Genomic DNA, 25,939 nt, shown 5'->3' with positions numbered 1-25,939 from the left:
ACTTTAGTATTTCCAGTGTGCTCCTTGCCTAGCTCTCTTCTCTGTTTAGCTAAGGAGAGAGACCGCAGATAACAAAGGATGTGGTCAGTGAGCATACAGCCAGTCAGGACAAAGGTGACCAGTCACTCTGATTATGGATCTGCCTGTAAGTCATGCTAAGAAAGGTTACATGCAGACGGTTGGTAAGAGAGGCACTGAAAGGATGTTTGAAAACAGTGTTTGATTGTTGAATGTCAAAACAGCAAATTTTCTGCCATAAAGCCTATAATTATATCTTCACAGCATCTCTACATTACCACTAATGCAATACATACTTCGACTTCATCAGTGACATGTATACTCACACACACACACACACCATGTACTGGGGGTAACTCACCACAATGTCCTCAAATTACAGATCCATTTTCCCAGCAGTTCCAGTCTTGTCACGTGCCGAGCCAGCGACCAGTTGCTACATGCAGCTCCCATCTCCAGTGTGAGAACATCTTTTCCTGTACAGTCATAACAAATAGGAGTCGAATGTAGGCTTGCTGGACATAGTGTGCTATTCTTTCCTTCCTTAAATGTGTACAGGTGCAATATTACTTTATGTTTATTTAGAGTCATGTCTGACAACTGATAACGGTAATAGTGTTACTCTTAATTGCCTTCTGTGTAAGTCAGTTGTCAGATCAGGTTTTTAATCCCATCAATATGTGTCATTAAGATGCATTTTCCGCTGACAAGACAGACACCAGGAACAGCAGGGTTTTTCCAAACTTCTTGTGACACAGACATCACCTTGGGCAAGATGCATAGACAATGCAGCCAATTGGGCTTAAAAGACTATCCAATCTGCAAGTGATTACAACATTTCCATAGCATGTCATTAACTAGATGGGCCATTGCATGCTTCCTTTATTCTCTGAACAGCACTGTAAAGTGCAGAAGTTTATGTCACTACATGTTGTTGTTTAGACAAGGCAAGGTGCTAAGCATCAGCTGGATAATCAAGGGCTCACCTGCTAGTTTTGGATCTTTAGGGCTTTTGCAGTTATCCTCACTTGCCATTTCTAATCGCTAAACACAAATCGGCATGTTGGTGTGACTGAAAGACAACTGCTGGGATGCCTGGAAAGTCAACAATTCCCCTAAATTAACAATGTGCAAGTCAAAAGATATTTGTTGTTTAACTAATCCATACCAATTCCTACTATTTATATGTCGGCGCTGATGAAACTGTGAAAAACAATTAGTCAGAAAAGGAACAAGTGGTAGTGGGAGGGCTGTGGTAGCCAGTGGACCTCACAGCATCTGCAGGTGTTTCCTTTCGGAAACTAAAACTAATAATGCTAGACTTGCAGTACAGTTATAGCAGAGGTTTGAACCAGTGTTTCAGACAAACCTATTTCAGGGAGTTGCTTTATTCTGCTGATGTTGGATTCAAACCATTAAATAAATTATACATTATTCAGATGATGTCATTGGATATTTGTTTTTATTTCTTGTTTATTATTAGCAGTGCAACAACATTATCTATTGTGAAACAACAATATGTCCGAGAGAGTGGTGGGAAGGCCACAATAGAATGTAGAGGATTGTGCTGTCATGTTAAACAGGACTAGAACTGCATGAGAGTATCTTGAGCCACCTTTGGACAGGCTTTGCTATAACTGACTTTAAACTGTTGTTGTTAATGACTTAGCCCTACATAATTGCACCCTGTTTGCACCTGACGTGGTAACAGAAGGTTAGGCTGCATTGGTGCATGGGGGAGTCTGAGATTTCCTTTTTTGTCCTCTACTTCCTTGACAGGCCAAAGGAGAGCACTCTGCATATGTGCTAACTTACCCGACTGAAGATTTTGATAAAGGCATCAGCTCGGTCGGTCGGACTTGAACCTGTGCCTCTCCTCCATCTCAGTGAAAACCTTACGACACTTCTGTTCCCCACACAGAGAGGGAGACTATCCGTAAGCTATCTTTAGTGTCACAGAATAAAAGATTTGTATTGGAAATACAAATTCTATTATCTGCTTTAGAAAACAAGACAGTAAAGAACAGATATAGAAAAACACAGAAGAAGAAATGAATGCATCCTATTTCAAAAAAAGTAAAGTAAAATTGAATGATATCAGTGGTAAGGTGGCCAGGTAGACAGATTAGCAATTACCTTGGGATATTTTGGTATGCTAGTACATGTCACTCATTTCATTTACATGTCAATCATTGTGTTAGAAGGTCCAATAATTTTAGAATAATTCAATCCTGACTAATTCTAATGAAAGTCTCTTAATCCGTCATAAAGCCCTTCAAAACTTCTCATCCACTTTCTTTCCTGTTGTTTGTTTGGTGTAACTAATAATAATAATAGCTTTATTGTCCACAAGAGTGGAAATTTGTCTTTGACTCCACAGGTGGGTTTCTAAAATACAGACACAATAAATAGACAATACATACATACAAATAGACAATACATACAACAAACAAATAACAGTCACCCTTAAAAACAACAATAAATAACACTTTCACAACAGACCGGTATCAAGAAGATGAATATGGATATCTTGCATGGACTATTGTGAATTAAGTAGTGATATTGCACTTGGTATGAATGACTTTTTGTAAATGTTTTTGGTTGCTATTGCAGCTGTGTACCTCCTTCACGATGGCAATTTCCTGAATTCTGTAAACAGAGGATGCACTGGGTCAGACACAATGTGCTGGACCTTACGTCTCATGTGTGTAGTATATATTTCTGCCAATTGTCTCTGGCCTTTACCCACTATTTTACTGCCCAGCTTAACAATTCTGGATAGCTTGTTTCTGTTCTTAACCCCCAGGTTTTAAAAACCAGGTATACATATCAAATGTCAGCACACTCTCAATCAGACTCCTATACACAGTCTCTAAAATTTCCTTGCTGACCCCATATGAGTTCAACTTCCTAAGTAGATATAAATGCTGCATTGCCTTTTTAAAAATGTACTCAGTGTTTTTAGTAAAGCTTAGAGTGGAGTCAAAGAATGTTCCTAAATATTTGAACTCCTCTACCTCCTCTACATGTTGGTCATTGATTACAACAGGTACAAGGTCATGGCAGGATTTTTTTCTGTTTCATTATCATCATCTCTTTAGTCTTCCCCTCATTAATAAAAAGAGCACTGTCATGGCACCAGTTAATAAGCTCTTCAATACAGTTAAAATATGCTGATTAGTTGACTGTATTCCCTGCCTGCATTAAACCAACCACAACCATATCATCAGCATACTTATACAAGTGACACGTAGAGTTCATAATATGCATTTCATTGGTGTACAAGGAAAACAAGAACGCAGCCTTGAGGCGCCCCAGTATTTAGGATCACTGTCTCAGAGGTAATGCCACTGAACACTACTCTTTGTGGTCGGTCTGTAAGGAATTCTTTTATCCACTGCACAAGAAAACTATTTGTGTTAATATCACATAGTCTTTTAACTAATATATGTTTCTGCTATGTTTCTGTTAACTAAAGACATTAATCATATACCCGAACAATTAACACAGGATTCACAATTGCAACCCATCACTGAAGAGCAATCAAGGGAAATCCCCTGGCGGTCTTAGATGGCCTATAGAGATTTGTTACAGTTGGACTAAAAAAACCCAGACAAGACATAGATTTAAACCAGTGACAAAACCCAACTGTAAGTATGTCTGCATACACTTCCCTTTCATGTATTGGGAATTGATAGTAATTGTTTTTCTTTTGCAGATTGGTGTGCACTATATGTGTTTTCATTGTTCTCATCCACTCGAAGTGCTTCACTCCTGATGCAGTGTGAAGTTAACAGGCCACAATGTTTTCCCACAATCTGGCAGAGCCACAGAGCAGAGAGGGCTGTGAGGTGTGACGGCCGTGCAGCTGGACGTGAAATGATTCTAACAGTCGTCGAGAGCACAGAGGATTCTCAGTTCCATAAACAACTCACGTTGTACCCCTAACATACCTGCTGTGCCTACTCTACCCATAAACTAACAATAGAGATTGTGGCATAAGTTAGTCTGAATGTCTTTGCATTACATACCATGATTCAGATCAGCCAGGCATTCAAGAAGCAATAAACCAACATTTGTAATTTCTGCTTTAATGGCCAGTATCCATTTGAAGATTTTATGAGAATCTATTTACTGACTGATGGAGATGTACTTATGCCTGTAGAACATACGTTATGTATGTATGAATGCATGTATGTTGATGTATGTATGTATGTATGTGTGTATGTTGATGTATAGATGTATGTTTTTATGTTGATGTATGTAAACATACGTTGATTTACTGACAGATAGGGAGTCATTACTTGAGATTCAGAGGAACTTGTGGTTTGAAGTGTGGTGACATCACTGACGTTTTGAGCAGGCTGAGTGGTACAGCCCACATGGGTATTCATTATAACCTTTACTAATCTCCATTATTCTGTCCGTTCCGGCCATTTGAAAGAGACACATCATATTTGTAAACACAAACAAATTAAGGGTGCAAGAAATTTTATAGCATAACCATGCTCCTCAGAAACTGTGAGTACATTGGAATATATGTATACATGTATAAATATATTATGTATGTATCAGTCAGGCTATTTATTTTTCTGGACTTTTATAGTGGGTTGCACATGAAGAGTTTGGTTCCAAAACGCTATATCCACCATTTTAATGAATTTTCATAAATCATCTTTTTTTACATTTTGTTTTCCAAGTAATTTCAGTAGAACTGTTGTTATTTGATTTATCTATACTCAATTAAAACAACAGAACTGCAAATTTATTGATATTACCTGAAATACACAATTATATAACATGACTTATTAATGTTTTCAAAAAAGAAGATATAGCGTTTTGGAACCAAACTCTTCACATGCTTTAGGAAGTCAACGTTTTAAAGAAGATTTGAATACATCATAATAGTCAGTATAATCAAATATGTGCATTTCCAGACTATTGAATCTACAGTGTTTTCTAAAATATAAATAATGTACAGTATGAGACGAGAGTGAGCTTGATGTCATTGACTTTGAAGGAAGCAATGCAAGATGTGCGATTTGTTTCTGCGTTGAACCTAGGCTGTATTGTAGGCCATGCTCTACACCATTGTGTGTGTATACTAGTGCAGTGGTGCTGTATGTTTACGAAGCTCTGCCTAAAGCAGTTGTAGATGGTTGTGTTTGTACAAAAATTTCCTCTGCCTTTTTTCTGCTTAAATGTTATAAAAGTTAACAAGAAATACACACTGTATTATCTGATTAACCCAGTTATTGCAACCAAAAAATACATCTTAGGTGATTTCTGAGGCCTCTGCCAGCATTGAACTTTCGTATGGGGCAGCCTTGGACTATGGTTAGCACTTTGGAATTGTAACTGGAGGGTTGCTGGTTCGAACCCCGACCAGTAGGAACGGCTGAAGTGCCCTTGAGCAAGGCACCTAACCCCTCACTGCTCCCCGAGGCAGCTCACTGCGCCGGGATTAGTGTGCGCTTCACCTCACTGTGTGTTCACTGTGTGCTGAGTGTGTTTCACTAATTCACGGATTGGGATAAATGCAGAGACCAAATTTCACTCACGGGATCAAAAGAGTATATATACTTATACATTCCAACACAGAGCTGTTTGAATATTGTCCAACAATGGCCAATTGCATTTTTTTTTTTAGGAATATATAGCCAAGTTGGGTACAGACCCCAAAAGGCAAAATGTGGGCAGTTCTAGATCTTACAGCTACAATCTGCTGCACCATAACATATATAACCATATAAAACCATAATAACGAAGATCCTGAATTTCCCCTTGGGGATTAATAAAAATCAATAAAGTATCTATCTCATCTGTCTATCTAACATACCGTATATAACCATATAAAACCATATTAACATATATAACCTTATAAAACCATAATAACATATATAACCATATAAAACCATAATAACATATATAACCTTATAAAACCATAATAACATATATAGCCATATAAAACAATATTAACATATATAAACCATAATTACATATATAGCAGGATTATTTACTTCAGACTTTGCACTTTGCCCAAAATCAAAATTAATCGAATACATTTTGAAATGGAAAATGTGTAGGAACCCTGTAACTTAAGCCCCACCATTAGACATGGACCAATGGACATGGGGCGCTCCCACTGGGCCCTGACAGCCGTTTAGATGGCTTATCACAGGAGAAAACCCCTGTGTGTGCGGGAAAGAAGCCCCAGAGTTCCTGTCAGCAGCTCGTCTGTATCCATCACTCAGCATATTGCTTTGGACTAGTCTGAGATGTTCCAGAACACACAGAACACAAGCTAATTGCTCTGGACTGGTCAGAGATGTCACAGAAACGCACAGAACACAAGCTAATTGCTCTGGACTGGTCAGAGATGTCCCAGAAACACACAGAACACAAGCTAATTGCTCTGGACTAGTCTGAGATGTCCCAGAAACACAGAACACAGGCTGAAAAGAAGATAGATAGATAGATACTTTATTGATCCCCAAGGGGGAATTCAAGGTCTCAGTAGCATACAGACATCACACACAACATGCACTTACAGCAGAAAAAGTAATATACAAATAAAAAACTCCACTGTACAATAGAGACAGTAGAAGATAAACATGATACTGAAAACTAAATACTCAATATTCTATATAAACTAAATCAAATATCAACATAGTGTGCTTAAGGATGATCAAGCATGACAGGACAGGGACTGAGTCATTAATTCAGTGTGTATTGTAAGGTGCTCTATGAGAGTGAGTATCACGGTAAAGGAGTAGGTTTCATACAGGAGACATGCGTACTGTAGATCATGGGCATATTGCATTTACTGTTGGAACTCCTAGTTTTTACATGGTCACGTGTAATCACAAAAATGGACCCTAATTTAAAAATGGAAGACAAAGTGCTCAGTCAATCAACAAGGAAAGTTGTTATGCACGAGCTAATCGGGTGGCATTAGGCAGCATTGAGCTGGATCATCAATGTTTGTGCCTATAGATTTTGCCTATGGTGTTAATTAGCAAATTGATTCAGTCTAGTTATCAAACTAGTTTTGGCTAGATTTAGGACTTTGCACTTGGCCCTTAATTCAAATCAGGGTCTATTATCTTGAGTGCTATATTGGAAGCATTGAAAGTGTATACTTTTTCTCTTATCTTCAAATGTATACATTCTTTAATGAATTGTATTTGAATATATACAGCATGTTTTGATATTATATTGAATATGAAATTTAATTTAATTCATTACATTCATTAATTGAGTCATAAATGTGGTGGTTTATCCTTCAGGAAATCAGAGGGTGTCAAAAAGAATGGAAAAGAATGTGTTGGTGCACTGCTGTGGTTTAGGATTTCTTGCTTGCTTGAGCATGCTTTGCAAATGCATGCAGGTTAATGTCACCCACTTGGTATACACAATGAACACTTGTCTATCCAAAAGTTTTTTTTTTAATGGCAGAATTTGAACTGACAAGAATGAACATGAAACAATATGTTGATCTGCAGCAATTGGAAGATGGACATACACTCTGATTTAAAGGAGTAGGATGTAATATGTAAACTCTTAATGAAATATAGCTGCAAGCAGCAATGAGGGGGCCAAGCAGTATAGGCCGGAGTAGCCACGGCGACAAGATAGAACTCAGCAGACAGTCGCGATCAACACTTTCAACAAGTGTCACATCAAACATAACTGATTTTGTAGGGCTGAAACAGGGCTGAGTATTGCCACCGCCTCCGCCAGCCAGCCCCCCCACCTAATCACCCCTGCCCGTCCCACCCCGTCCCGTCCCGCCCCGCCCTACCACACCACGCACGCATTAGAATGAACTGGATGGAATATGTTGTCATCTGTATCACATCCAAAAATAAATGATCGATAAAACACATCGCAACTACAGATCAAAATGCAATATTGCTAATTGCAGCACCCCCTACAGGTCAAAGGTCAACACATTTTTTGAGCGTCCTCCTAATGGGGTCCTGAACCTTTGTAGTAAGTTTGGTTATGATACATGGCAGGGTTGCTGAGATATGAGCTCACTTCCTGTTTGGCGGCTTCGCCGCAAATTTCGATTAGCTGTTACAGCCGAATGCTTCGGTCAATTGTTCCAGAAAGCAATGCACTGATAAGGCATGGGCTGAAGATGGTCTCTGTCAATTTTGGTGAGGATCCGCTAAAATTTGTGACTTGCAAAAACTTGTACGTGTTTTTGATTAAATCCAATATGGCGGCCGAATCAATTACGATGACATCACAAGTTGGCTTGGGTCGGCCTAAGGACCTCCAACAGTATTACCAGACACCACTAGTGTGTTTTAATTCTTAGCACAACAGCAGCTACAGGCCAAAAGGCATGTTTCTAAATTACAGCGCCCCCTAGAGGTCAAAGGTCACCAGATTTCTTGAGCGTCCCCCTGATTGGGTCCTGAGTCCATGGACTAAGTTTGGTTATGATAGATCAATGGGTTGCTGAGATATGAGCTCACTTCCTGTTTGGCGGCTTCGCTGCAAATTTCGATTGGCTGTTACGCGCGAACGGTTTTAGTTCCGAAGACAAAAAGCAATGCATTAATGAGGCATGGTCTGTAGATGATATCTGTCAAGTTTGGTGTCGATCGGACAAAATGTGTGACCTCTGATACGTTTTAAGTGATTTTGATGAAATCCAAAATGGCGGAAAATCCATCATGGCGGAAAATGACGTCATTGGGTGCGTTGAACTCGGCTTGGTCCAAGGATTCCAACGGTACCTCATTTTTCAAAATCGGATCAACAGGTCAAAAGTTACGTGCGTGAACGCACGTCCAACTTTGGCCTGTTGGTGGCGCTAGAGTGCTCTAGGTGCCATCATGAAACTTGGTGACATTAATCATGGGACTGTCCCTAATCAGTGTGCCAAACTTCACAACTTTTCACCAGACGGTTCTATGGGCTGCCATTGACTTCCATTGCAAAATAATGCGCAGCAGCAACTACTGGCCAAAATGCATTTTTGTCAATTACGGAGCCCCCTAGAGGTCAAATGTCACCAAATTTCTTGAGCGTCCTCCCGATGTGGTCTGAGGTACATGTACTAAGTTTGGTTTTGATACATGAAAGCGTTGCTGAGATATGAAATCACTTCCTGTTTGGCGGCTTCGCCGCAAATTTTGATTGGCTGGTACAGGCCAAAGCTTCTGTCAATTGTTCCAGAACGCAATGCACTCATCAGGCATGGTCTGAAGATGGTCTCTGCCAATTTTGGTGAGGAACAGATGAAATTTGTGACCTGCCAAAACTTTTATGTGTTTTTTATTTAATCCAATATGGCGGCCGAATCAATTATGATGACATCACAAGTTTGCTTGGGTCGGCCTAAGGACCTTCAACAGTAGTACCAGACACCACTAGTGGGTTTCAATTCTAAGCACAACTGCTGCTACAGGCCAAAAGGCATGTTTCTTAATTACAGCGCCCCCTAGAGGTCAAAGGTCACCAGATTTCTTGAGCGTCCCCCTGATTGGGTCCTGAGTCCATGGACTAAGTTTGGTTATGATAGATGAATGGGTTGCTGAGATATGAGCTCACTTCCTGTTTGGCGGCTTCGCCGCAAATTTCGATTGGCTGTTACGCACGAACGGTTTTAGTTCCGAAGACAAAAAGCAATGCATTAATGAGGCATGGCCTGAAGATCATGTGTGTCAAGTTTGGTGACGATCGGACAAAATTTGTGACCTGTGAAAGATTAGTTTCACTTTCACTAAAATCCAATATGGCGGAAAATCCATCATGGCGGAAAATGACGTCATAGGGTGCGTTGAACTCAGCTTGGTCCAAGGATTCAAAGGATAGCTCATTTTTCAAAATCGAGCCAACGGGTCAGAAGTTACGTGCGTGAAAGTATGTCCAACTTTGGCCTATTGGTGGCGCTAGAGTGCTCGGGGTGCGGACTTAAAACTTGCTGAAATTAATCATGGTGTACTGCCTAATTAGTGTGCCAAATTTCACAACTTTTCACCAGACGGTTCTATGGGCTGCCATAGACTTCAATGGCAGAGGATTTATAATAATAAGAAAACTAAGAAACACAATGGGTGCCTTCGCAGCTTCGCTGCTTGGCCCCCAATTAAAGGAGTAGGGTGTAATATAAACTTAATGAATTAGTGATTGATAATTGAGTAGGGTGTAATACTGTATGTAAGCATGCTAAGTTTGCTTCTCTCTCTCTTTATTGAGATGTATATAATCATTAATTTGTTGACATTTCTAAATTGAGGTGCAATAAATGTCTTCCAAATAATAAAGGTCCACACATGTACTGTGCCACACAGGAAAGAGGAAGGTATTTTTGGAGGTTGGACTCCTGACTGCTTGCCATAATCTTTGTATGCAAATAGGTTTACCTCTAAATCTAACACAGCTGTTACACTTCCTCTTTTGTGTTGTAAAATTCAGTCTTGCTCACAATTACTTGTACTTGGTACCCAAGTATGTACATACACACACACACACACACACACACACTACCTGGGAATCCATAAATCCCTTATTGATTCTAAAGAATTCAAAGTTTGCAGTGCAGATTGAGACCTAGATAATGAAAGCTGTTTTTTTTTGTTTCTCAGCATAGCATGACTATGGAAGCATGTGCAACTGCACAGTGTAGTGGCACAGCAAGCTTACACACACTTATTCATGTGCCTGGCACTTTTATCCAAAACATTTTAGCGGTGTTATATTCATTATACCGGAAAAATTCAAATAATAGCCGAGTCCCAAATAGATGCCTGTCTCTTTCAAACACCTGGTGTGGCTACAGGTTTGGGCTAAAGGCCGGTCTCAAATAGAGGCCTGGTCTGTTTTTTTAGTTTCAGGTTGTATTTACAGTTTTTCTCGATTGCTTTTACCTGCTTAAGTAAACTAGAACCCACTTGGTCTTCATGACTACTTTCTTTGCACAGCAGAAGTCATCTCTTGCGAATGTGTTCACACATTTTCATTGGGTTCACACATTTCTCACACCCTTTTGCAAAACAGTTAACACAGGTGTCATTCAAAAGCCCCAAACTCTATTGGTTTTCCCATGCTAAACAAAAGGAAAACATCTTTTCACAGGTGGTATAGATTCCTTGCATAAGTCTGAATCTCTGATACACCTGCGTGAAACTCCTTTGCACAATTCTTCAATCAGCAATCATTCATTATACATAAGAGATGTCTGTTCTGTGTTGCTATTTGCAAGTATGGATCTAATGCACATTTAGACAAAGTATTGCCTATTTGGTGGAGAAAACAGTACAAAAGGTGTTTACTGTAGGTCTATTTCGATGAAAAATGACAAGTTGTAGTTCAATGAAATTTACTGTATCTTTCTAGGTATTTACTGTATGTCTTATATGACAATGGCAGTTACATCTTGGGAGGAATGAATAAATTATTTTTTTTATGTAGTACATTTTGTCTTTTCACAGTTTTTTTCTGATAGGCCTACCAGAAAAGTGAGAAAGTAATGGAACAGACATAGCAAAAATGCTCATTTTGAGAACTAGATTTTGCATTTTGTTGTCCAGTGTGTAATGATTGATTAAAGAGTGTTTTTTAATTGGCAACAAGTTGTAGTGTTTGAAGGCAAGATTAAGCCATATAAGCCTTATAAGCGGGATAATGGCCTTCGAGGTGTCCTGTTATACGGAATTAATGGACTTGGGCGGAGGCAACTCCCCGGTGTTGACAAGCACTTCAGAGGAGCATTGAAGTGTCTGGAGATGTTCCTGAGGTGAAAAAAGTGATGGGCAAAGTGAAAAGTGTTAAATCTAATAAAAGCTACAGTGCAAAAAGAGGCATCAGAGAAGAGGTGCATGCATTTAGCACACACCTCCATATTTTTCTCCTTCAACCTTCATCTCCCTCTCCCTCTGCCACTATCTTCTTCCAAACACTTTAGATTAGATTAGATTCAACTGTATTGTCATTGTACAGAGTACAAGTACAGAGACAACAAAATGCAGTTTGCGTCTATACAAAAGTGCAAAAAAGCAGAAAAGTGCAATGTGATATACACAGTACAGGTGGTGCAGTATAAACAGTATAAGATATATAGTGCAGTGTAGTATACAGTTAAGAAAGTGGTATGGTTTACAGTAATATAAATTAAATATAAATATGTGCAATGTATTAGCAGTAGCCGTATAACAGCACAATAGATATGGATAGGCAATAACAACAGTGTATGAGCAACATGTACAGATACAGTATGTGCAGTGTAATCAAAGAGTTACTTCTATACTCTTTGGTGTAATACCAGTAACATTATAAGAGCAGTAAAAATAATATAGATATGCAGTGTATTAACAGTAATAGCCTATTATAAAACAACAATAAATATGGATATTCAGTATGTACCGTATAGACAGATATGTATAGTAGGCCTATGTACAAATATGTGCAGTGTAGTAACAGTAACATAGGAGTAGTAAAAAAATAAGTGTACTGTATGTGCAGCAAGAACAGTATAAAGAGCAGTATTATATGGCTATGTATAAGTGTAATTACAGTATGCACATTTTATAAAATATAAATAGAATACTATGGATGGGATATACTGTAGTAGTACGATTGTCCGGGGGGGGAGGGGGCTGGTGAGGGGCAGAACGCCCCGCCTCCTTGTTGTCCCTGGTCATGAACACCACACAGGCAAGGAGGCGGGGCGGGTTGGGGGGTTAGTCAGTAGGGTGACAGCGGCAGGGAAGAAGCTTCCTCTGATCTCTTACCTAATCTTCTGCATTATACCGTATTTTCCGGACTATAAGTCTTATTTCCTCTTCATGAAACATTTTTTGACTGGTGCGACTTATAGTCTGGAAAATACGGTAGTTTGAATGTTATTCCTCATTCTGTAAGAGCTTTGGATAAAAGTGTCTGCTAACTTAATAAATGTGAATGTATGTGAGCTGCCTCTGTGTGGCACAGAGAGCAGCACCCTTTCCCTCCTCAGCTACTCCGTTAGCAAAACACCTGATCTGTTTACAGAGGACTGCGACTGCAGGGTGTGGCTCACAAAGCAGTCCATGTGAGCTAAAGGCGCACTAGTCGTCTTCACTGTGAGATGGAGGCTAAAGGTGCACTAGTCATCTTTACTGTGAGATGGAAGCTAAAGGCGCACTAGTAGGCTACTCTTCACTGTGGGCTATGTGGTGGATGTGCAACGTGTTGGGACTTGCAGAGCTGTAAAAGCTGTGTTGAAATGTTACATTTGGTGACAGGTTTAACACATAACACTGGCCTGAATGACTCCGAATTCGTAATCAAAGGGCTTTTCCTGTATCACTTTTAATGTTTTGATTTTTAGTTTTGATAATTTGTTATGGCAGATATAGATTATCAGTGAAGATTACATGTAGACTGTTTTTGCTCTAAAGCAAATAAATCAGTGTTTAATGGAAGTGTACATGCAGTGTGTGAGTTGGTAACCTAGTTTTAGCAATAAAAAATACTATACCATATCATGCCATACATCATATCATATCATATAATATCATAATCATATCATATCATATACTGTGTCATACCGTACCAATGACCTTTGGTGAAGCAGTGAAAATAACACTGTGGTGGAGCAAAATTGGGCGCCAATCATTCCAAATATTATGCTGCTGCTATTGTACAAAGAGGCATATCTAATGGGGCAGTCTTGATGAATAAATCCCTGTTCTCACCCTGAAGTCTGTTTAAGTGCAGCTGCCTCTGTTTATCACGAATCACTGAAGCACCACGCCCTTCCAGGTAAACAAAGGCTTTATTGAGGTTCTCTGGAAATCACTCGGTTTACAGGCAGTGCTGTTGAATCCATGGGGATTCAAGCTGGAATTCCCAAATCAAACAAATGTGCGGCGTTTACTCAGGCATGCGTGAGGTGCTTGACCCCATACTGCTGTTGAACTTTTGGGAGTGTACACCTTTGATAGCATTAGCTCAGATACAATTGACTGAGTGGATTAATACAACTGGGCTTTTGCCAAAAGCAGGGAGTGTACCTGCCCTGTATAGTTCCAGTTCAACACTACTGAAGTGTTTCCCCCTTTCAAATTAGGAAGCAGATAGTGGAACAAGAATTGGCTGAAGGGGACCAGATTCTTCAGCAGGTGCTTTTGGACAGCGGGAGACATGTCTTTGACCCCCCAAGGTTAACTTCCTACAAACATATCCATCTTCACCAAGGGCGTAGGTTTGGTCTCAGCTTTGGTGGGGACACATCCACAACTCCTGTTGTCACGATACCAACATTATTGTTTCAATACCAATAGCAAGTGAAGAATCTCGATTTCGATACTATTGCGATTTTTTAAAATTTGATTTGGTTTGTGTGATTTGTGAGATCATTGAAAAATAAAAAGATACCCGCACACTGTTTCTATAAGCTCCCAGAGTGGTTTATTAGTACAACGTTTCGACCAGAGGTCTTCGTCAGGTATCCCTGTCAGATATCCCTGTCGGCTAAGCCTTATACCCAGCACCTGTTTAAATTTGGAGATGTGCGTGCACTCCACTCTGATTTGTGAGATCATTCACATCAGTGGCAATCATAGAATTTGATTGACCCTCCACACACACACACACACACACACACATAGAAAGTGATGGTTGTCATAGGTTTCTTTTTCATATTTTGCAATTCATATAAACTATAAATGTATATTGAGAATTATTTATAGTATTTTATGATCTGCATGATTACTAATAGCTAAACATATTTAGTAATTTGATTACATCATATTGATATTTAAATTATTAGGCTACACTTGTCTATATCATCACATTTGGTGTGTAAATCTAATTGAGTGCCTGTCACTTTAAGAGGAACGTGAATGCTGAAAAATAGTTTCGCAAGTGCAAGGATATGTGGATTCAATTAATCATGTTTGCTATATCATTAGATAAAATAAATGTTAAAAAAAAAACTAACAAGTCAAAGAAAATCTTTATGGGATGAGATCATAGAAGAGATAAGTGTCTCGCAATGTTCATTTCTATGAGTAGGCCTATGGAAATGCACCAGTTTATCTTTTATTTCTTTGCATTGTGCAGGCTACATTCACAAATACATTAGCCTACATAAACAGAATATAGGAACAGGAAAATATCTCGAATCCATTGTTTATTGCGACTGCAAGATTGGTAGCCCAATTAGCCTAACAGTCAGTGATAATGACTATAGCCTATGTGACTGCCCGTGCGGCACACCCTTATTCAACATGACTCCTAACTTTGGTTGAAAGATTACAGAAGCTAGGTTAGCTGTGACAATATCCTGGGTAATATGCTATTTTAAACAGTAAAATCCGCATTTGAAAGCCTGGTCACCAGTTGCCAGTTTGTATGGCTAATTATTTTGCCTAGACTCAATGAAAAAGCTTAGTATTTTTGGGTGGCAAAGCTGATCTACAAACCACAAAAAGGGGCAAACATGTACATGCTGAAGGACAAAGGGAATATCACAATGTTTTACTCTGGCCTTTTTTGGGATAGGCTTGGCAGACAGCCCTAACTTACCGTTGTCGTTGACACACCCGCTCGCTTGACTGCCGGTGCAAACAAGTACAGTAGCCTGTGCTTTGACACTCTCCGTGCGTGTAGGCATACTGTAGCGTGCATGCAGATAACCCTTCCCCCTCCCCCTCTGTTTTTCAGCAAATCATATGACGACGTTTCTTTTACTGTTGTGCTGGCTGTCGGAATGATCAGCAGCACAAATAAGTTCGCTAAAATATTGGTGGGGACAATTTTGTCATCTTAAAATATTGATTAGGACTAGTCCTTAGCGTCCCACCCTAAATCTACGCCCATGATCTTCACACATGCCACTACAGGGCCACAGAATCTGGTATTAGACACACACCACGCTGCTGCCCCATGCGTGTGTGTTGCGCAACAGCCCGTGTTGTGTCCCATGGTGCAAGGGTACCGCCAAGTTATTCATGAAAGAGCTTGAGGGGAGCTGGAAATGGTTTTCGGAAGGCTTGTTCCCTGCGGTTGTCGATGAAATGACATGTATACCATAAATCAGTCAGGAGCCAGACATTCAGAACACACAGGGCCTAGAGAATCGACATTTTTAAAGTTTTCATGATCAGATCCTTGCATTAGATTACCAGCAAGGTCCAACCATCAAGCCCTCGGTGACATCAGTATGCACATTGCATCATTGCAAAGGATATTTGCAACCTAAATACTTAAACTTCAATTTACAATTTTGTGGAAGTTATGCACATGTGAATGTTGTGACATGTTATGTAACTAGATGATGGGTATGACTTTTTCTTGGCCCATTTTATGCCCACACAGTAGCAACTGAGCCACCGAACTCCAAGCCATACCAGGGAGTACGAGTCAAAGATCCTGTGAAGGAACTGCTGAGGAGAAAAAGAGGAAGCCACAACCCTAACAGCATCAAAACATCCCCCCCTACCGCTGTGAGTGCCCACGAGACTCTCCTCCCTCCAGCGCACGCCCTGGCGGCTACACAGGCATCGCTATTCTCCAGAAATATCTGTGGACATAGACATAGATAGAGAGAAAGTGTAACGTTCTTTCTTTACACTAGGAGGTCAGCTAAAATTGTCCAATGGACACATGCATGATATGTGAACAAATGTGTATTTGTGTTTTGTGTCTTTACATGTAAAATATATATTAAATATATGTCTTCCTGTAGTGGGCAGTGGGAGTTATCTGGTGTAGCAGGAAGCCGTAGACCTCCTCACAATGTCTTGTCCTGCAAGGGGATTTTGGTTTTTATATAATCCAGGTGTTTTTGAACGACAGTTAATCCATTACGCCTGCACTGCCAGAGGGCAGGAGGCCTATGCAAATGAACAGAGCAATGCCAGAAAAGCCTCCCCCCCCCACACACACAAACATCCTCTCTCTCTCTCTCCTCACCCCCCCTCACACACACAAACTCTCTCTCTCTCTCTCTCTATCTCTCTCTCACACACGCACACATACCATCTCTCTCTCTCTCTCTCCCACTCACACACACACACACACACACACACACACACTCCTCACTCCCACATGTGTGCCCCCCCCCCCCCCCCATTCTTTACTAAATTTACTAAATTATCATCACATAGATAAAGGCATATTCCGCTTTCAGCAGAAACCCCAACACAACTTTGGTATTACCTGTGGGGAATGCTGTGGGTGACTATGTAGACTAGAGCCCCTTTAACATCTGTGTGATGAGGAGAATAGTGGGTCAGCAAGCTAACCTGAAAATACTCAATCACTGGCAGTAAATACATCTCTGGTCATCTGCCTGAGGACTTTACCTCTCTCAGGCCCCACAGATAAGCATCTGTTACTGTCATTTGTTGCCCATAAATTTCTTAGTCCCAAATCCCTGCATTCAACCCACACTCTGGGAGTGACCCTTTTAACCTGCAGGCCAGATCCACGGTAACCAAACATGGGAGTCATGGGAGTTCCGAGGAACTCATTCATTATATCAGGGGATGGGCAACTGTCATGGGCTGATTCATTATATCAGTTTATGGGCAGCTGTCATGGGCTGATTCAAGGGTTTTAATCCGTGAGATCTGTGAGATTCCTCTATGGGGAGTAGTCTTGAACATGCAATTTGTATTAAAGACTAACGGGATGTGCAAACAGTAACTCAAAAGCCTAGTTTTCCATATGGTCATATGTTTATGACAGGAGTCGTGACAACTCAGGCTCAGGTAGTTCTCCTTGAGAATTATGCTCAGGAGACTGGTGAGACTTGCACAATCTCTAATGTGAAGTGGAATTAAGTTCCACTTTTTTACTGCACTCTACTGTAAATGAGAAAGCTGATTGACCAAATGTAGACTTCTTAAATTGAGTGTAACAGTCACCTCTCGGCCCCAGCTGTGGCGCATTTGGCTGGGGCACCTGCACCGTATGCCGGCGACCCGGGTTCGATTCCCGCCCCGTGGTCCTTTCTGGATCCCACCCCTGCTCTCTCTCCCATTCGCTTCCTGTCACTCTCCACTGTCCTATCATTAAAGGCATAAAGCCCAAAAATATATACTTTAAAAAAAAAAAAACAGTCACCTCTTACAGAAGCCCTGGAGGCCCTTACATTATCTCTGCAAAATGACACATTGCTTGAGTGGTGGTGGTGCAAGATCATGGGTCAATTTATACATCAGTCACATGTCTGCAAAACAGAGAAAACTGACAAAGGTTAATAGGTTATGTTTTTTTATGACGGTGCAGTGATGAAAAGTTCTTGTTTTTTTTGTCAATAACTTTCACAGCTTGTTTGTAGAGGGCACATAAGGGGTTAGGCGTAGCCACACCTGTCTGGGACCAGCTTGTAGAACAGTAGCATAGTCACACCTGCCTGGGACCAGCTTGTAGAACAGTAGCATAGTCACACCTGCCTGGGACCAGCTTATAGAACAGTAGCGTAGCCACACCTGCTAGAAGAGTAGCGTAGCCACACCTGCCTGGGACCAGCTCGTAGAACAGTAGAGTAGTCACACCTGCCTGGGACCAGCTCGAAGAACAGTAGAGTAGTCACACCTGCCTGGGACCAGCTTGTAGAACAGTAGCGTAGTCACACCTGCCTGGGACCAGCTCGTAGAACAGTAGCGTAGTCACACCTGCCTGGGACCAGCTTGTAGAACAGTAGCGTAGTCACACCTGCCTGGGACCAGCTCGTAGAACAGTAGAGTAGTCACACCTGCCTGGGACCAGCTTGTAGAACAGTAGCGTAGTCACACCTGCCTGGGACCAGCTCGTAGAACAGTAGAGTAGTCACACCTGCCTGGGACCAGCTTGTAGAACAGTAGCGTAGTCACACCTGCCTGGGACCAGCTTGTAGAACAGTAAGATAAATGTGAGAAGATCGTTGAATGCAAAAACAGTTTAGCAGCGGCTATTGGTAACTGATGTCTTATGTGTCTAAAATTTACTAAACGTTGGAGTTATGTGTTTTTTTAAAACTTAAGTTAGAATCAATAATTATGCCCAGATACTTCAAATGTTCAACAATATGTATTGCCTCTCCTATAGTACAAATATCAGGCTGATGTTGCGTGACATTCCTCTTGATAGAGAAATACATGTCCACTGTTTTGCTTACATTAAGAGTAAGGCAACTGAGATTTAACCAGCCTGATACTTTTTCTAGTACTGCCGTGAGTTTTGCTGCAGCTTGTTCTCTAGTTGTTGCATGGGTATACATAACTGTATCGTCTGCATACATTTGGATCTGGACTTCAAGGCAATCAAAGGCAGGTCATTAATAGCTGAAAGCATGTTGTATTTCCCCGATCCAGTGACTTAATCCCAGAGTCCTGCTCACTTGTAGCATTCTCGTTGTTAAGGTCTAAAGAAGGGTGTCATTTGAAACAGAGGTCTTGAGCTGTGGATATGTTGGTACTGGTACTTTTTGTTTCTGCCATGCTCTGCATTCTGAAGCATAAGGTAGGAGGCACCTGCCCCCCCCCCCCTTCACCTCATAACTTACAAAACACTTTCACTTTGTGCCCTGTTGGTTAATCATTAGGCTGCCTCCTCTGAGAGCAAGGAGAGCAATTATACCCACAAAACTGCCAATTTAACATTTCATCAGCGGCGGTTCTAGCTTTTATGACATCTTGGGAGAACCTCCTCCTAAGCACCCCACATCTACCCCACCCCACACCTACCCCCCCACACCTACCCCACACCACACCCACCCCACACCTACCCCCCCACTTACCCCACACCACACCCAGCCCACACCTACCCCACCCCCCACAAACCTACCCCACACCTACACCCCCCCACACCACACCTACCCCACACCACAGTCCACACTGATCAACTGTACTCAACTCAAATATCTTAAAGGCTTCCCTTCTTAAGTACCCTCTCAAATCTAATAATCTTCCACTTGAAGGCCATGCTCTCTGTACTAAAAAAGTCTGTTTTTGTCATTTAGACATGTACTGCTACCAACCACAATTACTATATTGGCTGTGGAAAGGGATTTTAATTTATTAATGTGAGTTTGAGTTGCACTGTTGTTGGTGAGTGATGACCAAGTTAGGTCCTGGTAATCTGATGCTGATATTGAGAAAGATCCTCCTCACACAGCACATGAAAAGGGAGGGTGAGGGTATTTGCACCCATTTGCCTTTGCAGTGAGCACCAAGTCTCTTAAGCACACTCTTAATCTCTTTGCAGTGAGCACCACATCTCTTTAGCACACTCCGGTTGCTGGTACTGTTTTAGTTGTAGGTGTAAGAACTGTGTCCACGGCAGGCCGCAAACAAGTGTATCTCTCTCTCTCAGCGCCACTCCCTCTCTCAAGGTGTGTGCTCCCGATGCTCTTTGTTCCAACACGCTCTGTCTCTGCATGCCCCGTCGCCATTTATGCAGAACACTGTATCGTGTAATGATTGCGAAATTCATTAATCATTGCACCTACATTCACTAATGGAGAAATCTTGCACTTTCAGTCTGGGGAGACTTTAAATTGATGCATGTCTACTTTTGATGTCTTGCCGGTGTTATTTTCTCAGTTAAACTAAATCCATGTTTGAGTGTTTGCATGTGATTTTGTTGCTGTTGCATGTGCACCTTTACTGGTGCTGTGAGTGTTGTTTGGCCTCAGTGAAAAATACCTAAGGGGAGAATTAGCAGAATCAATCATTAGCCCTCATATACTGGTCAACAAAAGCTTTTGTTCAAATAAGAAGTCAGGGTTAATTCATTCATCTTCATCTTTTTTTTAACCATTTTGTTTTTGAAATGCAATCACTGATATTGAAATTAGTAAGCTAACTTCCTAAAAGGCATGTAGGAAACACCAATATCAATATAGGTAGCATGTGTAAAAGCTTGTTAGTTGCTGTCGATTGGCAATATCGGAGGCAATGCTATACAAGCTGTTCAAAAAAATACCGGAGCACTCTGTCTTGGGCCACAAAACTAAATATTGCAACACCTGGGCAGCTAGTGAGAACGACAGGTGTGTTTACCTTATCTGTGGTGAAGTGGTAAAATGCTGCATAGCATTGCTGTAAGGTGAAACAGGTAAAACCTCTGTTCTTGCCAACAGGTGGTGATTCCAAACAGCATTTTGCCATCATATACTCATGTTGGTGAGTTTAGTCCTCAATAATTTCTAACTCTGACATTTGCTGATATTCTTATGTATTATCAATTCTATATATTTTTTATTTTTATATACTTTTATACATTGATTTTGCAAAATGTATTCAGCTATGAGGTTAATACACTGGGGCAGTTAATATGGTATTAATATGATTTTGTTTTTTTTGTTTTTTTTACCTGCATAAAACACTGTCCTGCCGTTTATACACGCCGTCCTGCCGTTTATAATGCGGCTAATACTGTAATTACTGGGTAACACTTTACAATAATGTTACACTATTTAGCATTAGGTAAGTATTAGTTAAACATTAACAAACATGTAATTCATCATTATTAAGTATGTTTTCAACATTACTTAAGGATTAACAAATGTGTTTCTCCTCATTAATAGAGTCTTATTTAGTATTTTAGGTGTTATCAGTGTGTTTTTCTATTAATGAGGAAAAATTACATTTGTTAATCCTTAAGTAATGTTGAAAACATACTTAATAATTATGAATTAAGTGTTTGTTAATGCTTAACTAATACTTACCTAACGCTAAATAGTATACCATTATTGTAAGTGTTACCAATTACTGTATATACTTATACTGTATACACTTATACATATTGTTATTGATTTTGTTGTTATTACTATGCTAAATGTAGGCTTTTTGAACTTATTATTTGAAACTATTATTTTTAACTAATGTAGTATTTTTTATAGTGTAAGTCACTTTGTACAAAAGCATCTGTCAAATACCTTAACCATAACTATAATCATTTATTGACAGGGCCTTCAGGTGTTGTGGAGGGTAGGCCCAGTGGTGTTGGTGGTGATGTGGTGACGGATGCTGGTGCTCTGTACCCTGGATGGCTGGCCCAGCCTGCACCTCCCACCCTGCAACAGGTGAGCCACTGGGCGCCCTCGGACTACCTCCAGTCCGACACCGTCCCCATCCCCGTCTCCTCCTCCGTCTTCTCCTCGGACATGTACGTCCAGCAGGTCTGTCCGAGCTACACCATGGTGGCACCGTCGTCCCTGCTGACCCTGACACACACGCCGCTCTTCACCAACATGGTGAGATGGAGAGATTCTCTTTTTCTTTTTTCTTGTTTGTTTTTTTTCCTCCCTCTCTCCACCTACCACACTTTCTCCTCGTCTCAGCTCTCGTCAGAGTCCGTGTCCGTGTCACCATCTCTATCTCTCTTCTTTTCACATTCTGCTCTCCCCCTCTGGGCTTCTGCTCTACGCCTCTGGGCTTCTGCTCTCCCCCTCTGGGCTTCTGCTCTCCGCCTCTGGGCTTGTCAGTGGCAATGTTTTTGCCTTGTGTTGGGAGAGGCAGAGAGAGATTGGGGTTTTCCCTCTTGACAGATGTCAGTGTCCAGTGTCAGTGTCAAAGTCTAGCTGTTGAGCAACACTTTCGCGGCCCATTTTGTGAGAATTGAATGTACTTAACTTTCACAGAGATATGAGAGCAATCTACTCAAACTACTCTACTGACAAACATGTTTTATGTACTCTTTAAACATATAGCTTACAAAAATGGATAGGGTACATTAAATTGCCCACATATTCATTTCTTTGTTTTTACCTTTTATTCCACATAAAGGCCATAACTCCAACCTCAGCAGCATTGCCGACGGTGGATTTCCACGACGCGTCCCTGACTTACATCCCCTGGCCACAACCCCTGGCCACTCTCCCCAGCCCTGTCATTCAGTACCCGTCCTGCTCCGCCAGCGCCGTGCCCCACATGGTGACCTCTGTGACCCCCGTGGCCCCCGTGCCCACGGAACACCTCGTGGTGCCCGAGCTGCCTGAGTCTGACCCTCAGGAGATGGAGGAGCCTAACCCGCTGGAGAAGCTTCTGGAAGATAACCCCAAAGACTCCTACGTCTGCAGCCCCTCCCTCTTCACCCAAGAGGTGTAAAAGCCTGCCAGAGCCCAACATCTGGGGGTTGCCTTTTTCTCCTCCTCTCTCCTCATGTTATGCTGTATTTTTCAAATGGCGCCGCAGATGGCTGCCTCAGTACTCTAACCGGAGTCAAATTCCTTATTTGTTTACGCAAACCTGGTCAATAAAGCTGATTCTGATTCTGATTCTGAACATGTGCCCCAACAGAAATAGTGTTCAGACAAGTTTGTACTAGGAAATTGGTTGTGTTTTAGGACTATCTGTTACAGTAGCTTTGTGCACAGGTAAGGAGTGCCTGCTCGTGTTCTTGCTTTTACTGTGATCAATGATGTGTGTCATCCTCTTATGTATGGGGCTCTATGTTTGTCCAAGAACATCTGATAAGAGATGTTTGTCTACAAATCTGCTATTGATACATTGATTATCTTGTTGTGATTGATTAGGATACATTTTTTTTTTCAATACTTTTTTAGGATAAATTTATTTTGTTCACAAATATAGTGCAGAGTCTACTTTGTTGAAGTTATTTCCAAGATATGCTTTTTTATGCCATGCCTTCTCATATTTCTATTTATGAAAGGATGATGTTTGCATTATGGATATAATGTATATAATGTTTCTTACATCCCTGCTTCCTCTTGCATGTATTCATCTTAGGAAATATGTCACTGTGTAACCATTAGTGCTTATTTCATCAATGAAGTATCCACCCAACTTCATTATCATCAGTTGGTGACGTCTTTGAATTAACTTAAAATTGCCTGGATGTTTGACAAAATAAAATGATTTTTTTTCATTTCTGCAAATCAATGTCTGATATTTTTGTCATTGTCCTCATGATGCTCAAATGGCATGTGATAGATACTGAGCAGTAGCCACTTAACTTGAAATAAATGCTTACTTCATTGTAGTGAAGTGAAGTCATTTTCTCCACCACTGAAATCCTAAGATTGACACCTCACAAAGAGCTTTCACCTAAGAGACAGACAGCCTGTAATATCAACAAAAAGCTTCTCACTTCCACACAAAAGAACCACCGGGGGGCCCCATTTAAATGCCAGGCAGAGTGCGAAGACCTGAACTCTGAACTCCCCAAATTGTAACCATGTTTTTAACAGTTGCATCTGACACCTCAGTGCTCCCAATACAATCATCCTGCCCCATTTTGGATGTCTATGGAAATTACCAAATATAGTGTTTTTCCCCTTAAAGGACAAGGAGAAAGAAAAATAATTGTGTGTGAATCACTTTCACAGCTATAAATGCCCAGTTTTAGGGTCTGGGCTGCTTGCTTTTGATGCTTGCTGTACATATCCCATTACAAAAAATTCAGTTCAGTTATACTACAGTAGGCTATAGTGCAGTAGCCTAGTATTTTCATGCCCAAAGTACAGTATGCAGTACAATGCCGTTTTGTTGTTTCCAAAATACTGCATTTCCTGCATAAGAACTACAATATTTCCTCCAAAACTGCGGTTTTGATACAGACAGGTACTGTCTGTATAAATCGTCTTGTAAGTAAACTACCAGTGCTTTTTCAAAGTTCTCAATGTCTCGTTTTAAATGTCAGGGCCCTCGGAAGTCTACCAATGAAGAGTGGAGATACATTGAGCCTCGTAAATGGTGTAAAACAATGATTTATTTGCATGGCTAGCCCGATGCCGAAGCACCACCATTGAAAAAGCTGTTGGTAGCATCGGCTAACTAGCGCCAGATTTGGGCTATGAGACATACGTTCACACTCGGTATCATGTTTCAACACACTTTAGGTCAATATCACACCGGAATTCTCCTTTAAACTGCATGCTATGTTTAAACTGTATTTCGAGTTTAATGTCGGCATGTCGACTTTAAAGTCGACACGTCGAGATTAAAGTAGATATAATATTTCAACTTTATTCTCGAAATGTCGAGTTTAATGTCGACATGGCGACTTTAAAGTCGACACGTCGAGATTAAAGCCGACATGACATTTCAACTTTATTCTCGAAATGTTGAGTTTAATGTCGACATATTTTTTTTCTTCATGTGTGGCCCTAATACTCTGTCGTAGTTCTTCACCTGTCATATATCCTACAATTTTCTCAATTCTGACATGAACACAAATATCTGAGGGTATCTACTTAACTTTATAATCTTCACTGCAGGTGCAAAGATTGTTCACCACTAGCAGAGACAAAAAGCTCTATACTTAGACTAGCCGGCAGGCAACATTAAAATATGTCTGCGTGTTGCCACCGTGACAGAAAGCAAACAATAAAACATTACAAAGCATTCTTTGTCTGATGTATTTGCCCTAACATGCATGAACGCGGCGGCGCGCCTGGTCTACAACCAACCCAAAAGGGCACATGTTACCCCGCTGCTCATCCAGCTACACTGGCTACCTATGGCGGCCCGCATCAAATTCAAGTCTCTAACGCTTGCCTACAAAGTAGTCTCCGGTTCTGCTCCCACCTACTTGAATGCCCTCATACAGACTTACACTACCTCCAGACCGCTGCGCTCCTCTGACGAACGACGTCTAGCTCTACCACCGGTACGCTCAAGCCAATCCAAACTTTTCTCATCTGTTGTTCCTCGTTGGTGGAACACACTGCCAGTTCCTACAAGGGCAGGGACATCCTTTTCCACTTTCAAAAAACTCCTGAAGACCCAGCTCTTTAGAGAACATCTACTCTCATAGCAACACTTACAACAAGTCTTACTGATCCTAGCACTCACCAGCCGTTAAACTGACAAGTAACTGTTAAAATACAGCACTCACCGACGCACTTATTCTTACTGTACTCTAATGTGTTTTTTTTTAAACTGTCCTAAAATGTAATGTAATGTAATGTAATGTAATGAACACACAAAGCACTTTACACTTTTTGATATGATGTTTATAT

The 25,939-nt window shown here is 40.9% G+C and overlaps 1 protein-coding gene across 1 annotated transcript; it reads left to right on the top strand.

Moving 5' to 3' along the window:
* The first annotated feature begins 325 nt into the window (after positions 1 to 325).
* Positions 326 to 23,958, top strand: LOC121688064 (POU domain class 2-associating factor 1). The gene is made up of 7 exons (XM_042067388.1): positions 326 to 478; positions 1,798 to 1,954; positions 3,737 to 4,539; positions 16,342 to 16,469; positions 21,095 to 21,137; positions 21,924 to 22,210; positions 22,743 to 23,958. Exons 3-7 carry the CDS (start codon positions 4,524 to 4,526, stop codon positions 23,061 to 23,063), a joined length of 795 nt encoding a protein of 264 aa, XP_041923322.1. The 5' UTR covers positions 326 to 478; positions 1,798 to 1,954; positions 3,737 to 4,523; the 3' UTR covers positions 23,064 to 23,958.
* Positions 23,959 to 25,939: the final 1,981 nt, after the last annotated feature.

Source organism: Alosa sapidissima, chromosome 17, assembly GCF_018492685.1.
Source record: "Alosa sapidissima isolate fAloSap1 chromosome 17, fAloSap1.pri, whole genome shotgun sequence".
NCBI classification, from domain to species: Eukaryota; Metazoa; Chordata; class Actinopteri; order Clupeiformes; family Clupeidae; genus Alosa; species Alosa sapidissima.
The sequence above is the reverse complement of the archived record's forward strand: the minus strand, read 5'-3'. Positions and strand labels throughout refer to the sequence as shown.

Coding starts and splice junctions, on each gene's coding strand:
- LOC121688064 (XM_042067388.1), top strand. Junction 16,470..21,094: donor AAACATCCCCCCCTACCGCT/GTGAGTGCCCAC, acceptor TCTTGCCAACAG/GTGGTGATTCCAAACAGCAT. Junction 21,138..21,923: donor GCCATCATATACTCATGTTG/GTGAGTTTAGTC, acceptor ATTTATTGACAG/GGCCTTCAGGTGTTGTGGAG.